Genomic DNA, 7,852 nt, shown 5'->3' on the forward strand with positions numbered 1-7,852 from the left:
CTCATATATTCATCGCTCATCAAATACAATTTAATATTAATGTATATCCTAATTTGGTGTATATTTAGGACCTCGATACGTAGGTGTTTCGGATCTGTTTGTATCTGAAGCAGGTGAGTGGGGGGGGCATATAGAGAGATGCCATTCGATTACAGAGAGAATAACCAGCTCGATCGTATTCATTCGTGTGGTATGTGTTAAGTATTCTTCATTCATAAACAGGTGGGGAGGTGGTTGAATTAACGAGTATTTGGCCATTGTTTATGAGTACGGGCTGCAGTTAGCATTTATCGTCCTGTCGTAACGTTACCTCCGGCTACGTTGGTCCAAGCTCTGGCCGTCACCTCGTTCATTAAAGCAAATTGGACGAGGATGAAGCACAGATGTGAATATTATTTATTTGTTCTCGTTGAAGAATAGCGAGGAATTAAGAGAGTGTGAGAGAGAGAGAGAGAGAGAGAGAGAGAGAGAGAGAGAGAGAGAGAGAGAGAGAGAGAGAGAGAGAGAGAGAGAGAGAAAAAGAGAGTGAGAGAGATAAAAACAAGGAAAGCCATCAAGCCAGGATAACAATCCCACAGAATTTGATGAAGACCGTTTAAGTTGGAGTCAGACTGGATGGTCGGTTCCGCTCTAGTCTTCCTTTGAAGCTTCGACGTCTGGGCTGGAGCCGGGAGGGTCAAAGACGCTGCTTTTCTTTGGTGTTCTAACTTTATTTTGGAGCAAACTTGTCGTGTTGGCCGTCTGGGTAAATGCCGCATTCTCTCCATGGCGTCCTAGCGGAGGTAAGTACGTGTGGTATCCAAGGTAGGGGTCCTGAAATACCCTGTTTGAGGTAGGGTCCTGTGACACCCCTGTTTGAAGTAGGGTACCATGGGGCCCCTGGTTGAGGTACAGGTCAAGTGAGCTCCTGGTGGAAGAAAGGGGTCATGAGGGCCCCTGGTTGAAGGGATCATGATGGCTCCCTGGGTTGAAGTTGAGACCTGAGACTATCAGGGTCCTGTGAGACCCTGATAGAGGTAGGGTCCTGTGACACCCTGATAGAGGTAGGGTCCTGTGGCGACCTGGTTATCAAAGATCCAGTGACCTAAGACCTAATCAAGTCCATTGTTTCAGCTGAATTATTCTCCTGGTCCTCTTTCAAATAAGAATTTCTAGGAATTATTCCTGTTCCCAACAGTCAGATTATATACGTATTGTTATTCTTCTTGTTTCGAAGATTCGTCAGCTTTGATGTCCTAAAAGCCAACGAATTTATTTGGTTTTCAATCATCGTTTCGATAATTCAAGGCCATGGATGCCTTTCAAATTACTGTTTACAAAATCGATTTGTTTAGCAGACTGATGCTTTTTGTGGAGCTTCTAATTTTCAGCATTTCAGAGAACTTTGTTTTAAGTGGGTTAGCGAGGCGCAGGAAGGTTTGTTTATTCTGTAATACATAGTTTAAAGCACGCGTTTGGGTACACACACACACACACACACACACACACACACACACACACACACACACACACACACACAACAAAGTATCACCGTGGATACTAAAAGAAGCAGCACAGGCCCTCAGCGTGCCTCTGGCAATGATCTTTAATGAGTCACTTATGTCAGGAGAATTGCCCAGTTGCTGGAAGAAGGCAAATGTCGTGCCGATCTTCAAGAAAGGAGATAGGGAGGAGGCACTTAACTACAGACCTGTATCACTGACAAGCATCCCCTGTAAAATACTGGAAAGAATAATTAGGCTGCGACTGGTTGCACACCTGGAGAACATTAGGTTTGTGAACAAACATCAACATGGGTTCTGGACAGGGAAATCGTGCCTAACAAACCTTCTGGAATTCTATGATAAAATAACGAGGATAAGACAGGACAGAGATGGTTGGGCAGACTGCATATTTCTGGACTGCCAAAAAGCCTTTGATACAGTACCGCACATGAGACTGCTGTTCAAGCTCGAGAGGCAGGCGGGGGTGGGGGGAAAGGTCCTAGAATGGATAAGGAACTACCTAACAGGAAGGAGCCAAAGAGTTACGGTAAGGGGCGAGAAGTCGGACTGGCGAACAGTAACAAGTGGAGTACCACAAGGATCGGTGCTGGGACCAATTCTATTTCTTGTATATGTTAACGACATGTTTACAGGCGTAGAGTCCTACATGTCGATGTTTGCGGATGATGCAAAGTTGATGAGAAGAGTTGTGACAGATGAGGATTGCAGGATCCTCCAAGAGGACCTGAACAGATTGCAGAGATGGTCAGAGAAATGGCTACTAGAATTCAACACGAGCAAATGTAAAGTTATGGAAATGGGACTAGGAGATAGGAGACCAAAGGGACAGTACACAATGAAGGGGAACAGCCTACCTGTAACGACGCGTGAAAGAGACCTGGGGGTGGACGTAACACCTAATCTATCTCCTGAGGCACATATTAATAGGATAACGACAGCAGCGTACTCTACACTGGCAAAAGTTAGAACATCATTCAGAAACCTAAGTAAGGAGGCATTTAGGGCGCTTTACACTGCCTACGTAAGGCCAGTCTTAGAGTATGCCGCCTCATCATGGAGTCCCCATCTGAAGAAACATATAATGAAACTGGAAAAGGTTCAGAGGTTTGCAACGAGACTCGTCCCAGAGCTACGAGGGATGGGGTATGAAGAGCGCCTGAGGGAATTGTGCCTTACGACACTAGAAAGAAGAAGGGAGAGGGGGGACATGATAGGAACGTATAAGATACTCAGAGGAATTGACAGAGTGGACATAGACGAAATGTTCACACGGAATAGTAACAGAACGAGAGGACATGGATGGAAGCTTGAAACTCAGATGAGTCACAGAGATGTTAGGAAGTTTTCTTTTAGCGTGAGAGTAGTGGGGAAATGGAATGCACTTCAGGAACAGGTTGTGGAAGCAAATACTATTCATAATTTTAAAACCAGGTATGATAGGGAAATAGGACAGGAGTCATTGCTGTAAACAACCGATGCTCGAAAGGCGGGATCCAAGAGTCAATGCTCGATCCTGCAGACACAACTAGGTGAGTACAACTAGGTGAGTACACACACATAGGAAGTGATGTGGTGGAGGCTGACTCAATACACAGCTTCAAGTGAAGATATGATATAGCCCAGTAGGCTCAGGAACCTGTACATTAGTTGATTGACAGTTGAGAGGTGGGACCAAAGAGCCAGAGCTCAACCCCCGCAAGCACAACTAGGTAAGTTCACAAACCTTTCCATCATCTCACATCGTCTTAAGGAACTTTTATATAGGCAATAACACCAAAACCTAAGAGTCATTACCTCGGCACTTACAAGCAATGAAAAGCAACGCGACACAGACATCGAGTTTGGGTCATAACTTAAGGGAATTCGCATTTAATATACCAGCACGAGGGTCATACGCACAGGACATGTGCACAACAGATACGAACAGGACATTACGAATCTCCTCTTAAGAGATACTCTTAGAGATACTCTTGAGATGATCTTGAGAAACGCTATCTATCCAGGAGGACAAATCGTCGTGTTAGACTTGATAATTATCAGGAAACATGCTAAGTCAGCATGACTATGCAGTTCTTGCAAGGAGCATGTAGAACAAGAATCAGGAATAGAACGGACGATTGAACAGGTGGTGCTCAACCACTTGGACCATCGGGGATCGAATGCCGACCTGCATGAAATCAAGGTCGTTGCGGCATTGACCTATCCAAGTAGTTGGATAAATTTTGTTTGTATTTTAGAAGACACTGGAAGGAATTGATTTCTTTTCAGTGACGATATTGAAGTTAAGTGAGTTTAGCGTCCTTCACTGTGGGTATTTTGGGACGTATTTGATATTTTTTATGCGACGATGTTGCTATGATTTAGAAATTATTGACATGAGAGCTTGGGGATATACTTGAGAAGTATATCGCCAGCATATGGAGGACCAGCTGTGGAGGGAGACACTGTGGTAACCATGTTAGTTCGCGGGAGAGATCTTATGGAGATGTAGAGAGGTTGAGAGATAATGAGGTACTGTGTTCTCTCACGTGATGCTGTTAACGAGGCAACAAAGAGACCAACAGACGAACCAACAGGAATGCCAGCTACCTAAATCTATAAAGAGCTCAGCTAACGAGGTTACAGAGAGATCTGGTAACGAGGCTACCATCTAACTTAGCTTATAGGAGACCAGCTAACGATGCTAATGGGATAGATATACTATTGCATACGCCTGTATACATGTATAAATACTGTGTGTATATATACTCGATATATTTATAATATTTAGGACAAATCATCATCCTGTTGGTAGGATTCTCCCGATAAAAATATTAATGAATTTAAGAACTGGTTGCGATAGATTGCCAAGCCGGACTATTCGACCCTTATTCCTCCCATCGTAGCCTGCTAATCCTCCCTAAGCCGCTTGCATTTTAAGCTTACCAGCAGGACTAACATGCTGGTTACATCAAGGACTGCACTCATCCTGCAGGACCCACAAAGGACACAGACGTAGCAATTACATTCAAGACATACGCAGGACATCAAAACCGAGAAGCAAATCAAGGATCAAATCATTCGCAGGACTTGTCCTCAAGAAGCACGCAAGATTCAAATGCAGGACACAAACACCGAACTCACACGCAAGACTCACTCTAGCAATAAAAACTCCCGGACAGATGGACCACAATGTAAACAGAGAATGGTGGTAGTGGATGCAGGCAGGCAGGCAGGCAGGCAGGCAGGTAGGTAGGCAGGCAGGCAGGCAGGCAGGAAGGCAGGCAGGTAGGCAGGCAGGCAGGCAGGAAGGCAGGCAGGTAGGCAGGCAGGCAAGCAAGCAAACCTCCTCAAGAACTTGAAGAAAACATCAAAAGAGGGGGAGTTACTCATCCCGGAATTCTTCACCAGCAGTTTCGACCTAGCCGTTGTCCTGTGTGGTCCGGGGTACGCGTCTAGAATGGAGGGAGGGGAGCCAATGAGAGGAAAGAGGTGGAATGGGAGTTTGAGGAGACATGGGGAACTTAAGGAAGGGTAGGGGAAAGGTAATTTGATGAGGAGGAAGAGTAGGTGAACTTGAGGAGAAGAAAGAATAGAACTTCAGGAGGGGGTGGAGAATTTAATGTGGGGGATCTCGAGGAAGAGAAGAACTTGAGGAAGGGAACTTAAGAATGGTATGAGGAACTATAGGAGGTGGGTAGAAACTTGAGAAAAAGGGGAACTTGAGAACAGGGGGATCAAAGAACTTTAGGAGGGAGTTGAAAGCTTGTGGAAGGGGGGGATGAAAACTTGAGAAGGAAAAGGGGGGGGGGAGGAACTTCAGGAAAGAGAGGAGAACCGGAAGAGAGGAAGGTGCAGTAGAGACAAAGAATGAAAACAGACTTTTAGAGATGAAGAAGAATGAGAAGGTGTAAAAGAAGACCTGTTGAGAAAGGTGTAAGAGAAGGAACTATAAGGCATAGGACAGAGATGGCGTGAGATTGACAGAAAGGAAAGATGAAAAGGGAGACTTGTGGCTAGGGGAAAGACGAAAAGGAGGGAAGAGAGATAGCGGAAGATTAGATGTGTGGAATGGGATGTAGAATGGAGTGATGGGGTGTGGTAAATATGATAGCAAGGATGGAAGTATAAAATCTAATCAGGAACAGGAGAGGTAGGGAGTAAGAAAGAGGAAGGAAGAAGAGAGAAGTAGTAGTAAAGCGAACTAGAAAGAGACAGGAAGGAGAAGAGAACGAAGAAGACAGGAGTTGGAATATAAGGTCAAGGTGGAGAAAGGAAAGGAGAGAGCTGGAGGAAGCATACAAAATGAAAATGGAAAAGGTTCAGGAATAAGTGGGGATGAAGAGAGTAAAGTGAATGAAAAAAAAAATCAGAGAGAGAGAGAGAGAGAGAGAGAGAGAGAGAGAGAGAGAGAGATACATGAAGTCAGATATACAGAGAGAGAGAGGGGGAAGGAGAAGAGAGGAGAGGAAGAATGTGATAATTGAAAAACAATCATGTAGGGAAGGATGATGACCGTAATTCTGATGGACAAGTGTGAAGGCGAGAGGGAGGGAGAGAGAGGGAGGGAGAAAGAGGGAGGGAATAAGAGAGGGAGGGAAGAACAGAGAGAAAGGTGAATAAACGACAGAAAAGGACAACATAAGTGTTGTGTTGTTAAAACAACAAAATAGATGAAGAGAGGTGGATTAACTGATGATAAAACCGAACGAGGAACATAAGTAAAACAAGCAGAAAGGAGATGGAATAGGAGGAATGGAAGGGAAGTGCATGACAGAATACAAAAAGACTAACCCAAACGCAAAGCCTCCTCTTGAAATGTTCAAAGCCTTTGATTGTGACAAAGGTACTTGATTGTAGTGAAGCTGCATGAGTGTGGCGAAGCTGCTTGGGGAAAAACAGCCTTCCTCCTGAAATTCTAAATAACATTAATGTAATACACTCAGTATAACAACATAACACCATGGTATAACAGCATAGCACATAGTTCATCACTTAGTATATCACTGAATATAACAATATATTATTCAGTATAACGCTTCGTGTAACAACAAAGGAACCATACTCCCTGCAGGATAACATCCATCCAGTCTTTACTCGAGCCACAATAGTCCTCATGAGAGCTTAACATTTCTCATTCGAACCGCAATACACCTCATTAGAGACAGAATATTCCTCATTAGAACCAAAATATTCCTCAACAGATCCATAATATCTTACAAGAACTTACAATAACTCTCACAGTTCCGCAGATATCTCTCACTGGGGGAAACATTGCCCTATCAGTTGACCACATCAATACTCCTACTGAGAGTCTCAGTGTCCCCTCACGATGGTCTCAGTGCCCCTCATGAGAGTCTCAGTGCCCCCTCACGATGGTCTCAGTGCCCCTCATGAGAGTCTCAGTGCCCCCTCACGATGGTCTCAGTGCCCCTCATGAGAGTCTCAGTGCCCCCTCACGATGGTCTCAGTGCCCCCTCGAGGGACAACCCATCACATGGGCTTCAATATATTCATCATAACAAACAAAATGTACCTCACTAGAGGAACAATATTCCTCACAGAGAGCAGAATACCACACACAAATGGCCTAGTACCCATGACAAGGGACACAATACCCCTCGCAAGAGACCAAATACCCCTCACAAGGGAAATAATACCCCCCCCCTCACCAGAGACCTAATACCCCTCACAAGAAAGACAATACCCTCACAAAGAACACAATACCTTCACAAAAGCGACAATGCACATCACAAGAGACACAATACTCCTCATAAAAGACTCAAACCCCCATCACAAGGGACAGAATAACCTTCACAAGAGACAGAATGACCCTCACAAGAGACAGAATGACCCTCACAAGGGACAGAATGACCCTCACAAGAGACAGAATGACCCTCACAAGAGACAGAATGACCCTCACAAGAGACAGAATGACCCTCACAAGAGACAGAATGACCCTCACAAGAGACAGAATGACCCTCACAAGGGACAGAATGACCCTCACAAGGGACAGAATGACCCTCACAAGAGACAGAATGACCCTCACAAGAGACAGAATGACCCTCACAAGAGACAGAATACCAAGAGACTCAAGAGTACGTTCACCTTGTAGTAAAGATGAGGGTAGGGGAAAAGGACTGGAAAGGGTAGGGGGGGGGGGGTTATGGGGGCGTGAACTTGAGGGAAGGGGGAGTGGGATGGAAAGAGGGAGGAAGGGAAAGGGAAGGGGAGAGGAGAGGAGTCGGACAAGGGGGTGTAGGAGGATGATGCAAAGCACCTGTCTATATTTAATGAAAAGAGAAGATATGTATTTGTGGCGCGGTGTGAGTGTTGTGAAGAGGCTTGATTAAGATGACTCTGCTTGT

The 7,852-nt window shown here is 45.0% G+C and overlaps 1 protein-coding gene across 1 annotated transcript; it reads left to right on the top strand.

Annotated features, from left to right (window-relative positions):
• Nucleotides 1-7,227: 7,227 nt before the first annotated feature.
• Nucleotides 7,228-7,599, top strand: LOC123769070 (putative surface protein bspA-like). The gene has a single exon (XM_045760025.2). It carries the CDS (start codon nucleotides 7,228-7,230, stop codon nucleotides 7,597-7,599), a length of 372 nt encoding a protein of 123 aa, XP_045615981.2.
• The last annotated feature ends 253 nt before the right edge of the window (nucleotides 7,600-7,852 follow it).

Source organism: Procambarus clarkii, chromosome 64 (assembly GCF_040958095.1).
Source record: "Procambarus clarkii isolate CNS0578487 chromosome 64, FALCON_Pclarkii_2.0, whole genome shotgun sequence".
In the NCBI taxonomy this organism is placed as follows: domain Eukaryota; kingdom Metazoa; phylum Arthropoda; class Malacostraca; order Decapoda; family Cambaridae; genus Procambarus; species Procambarus clarkii.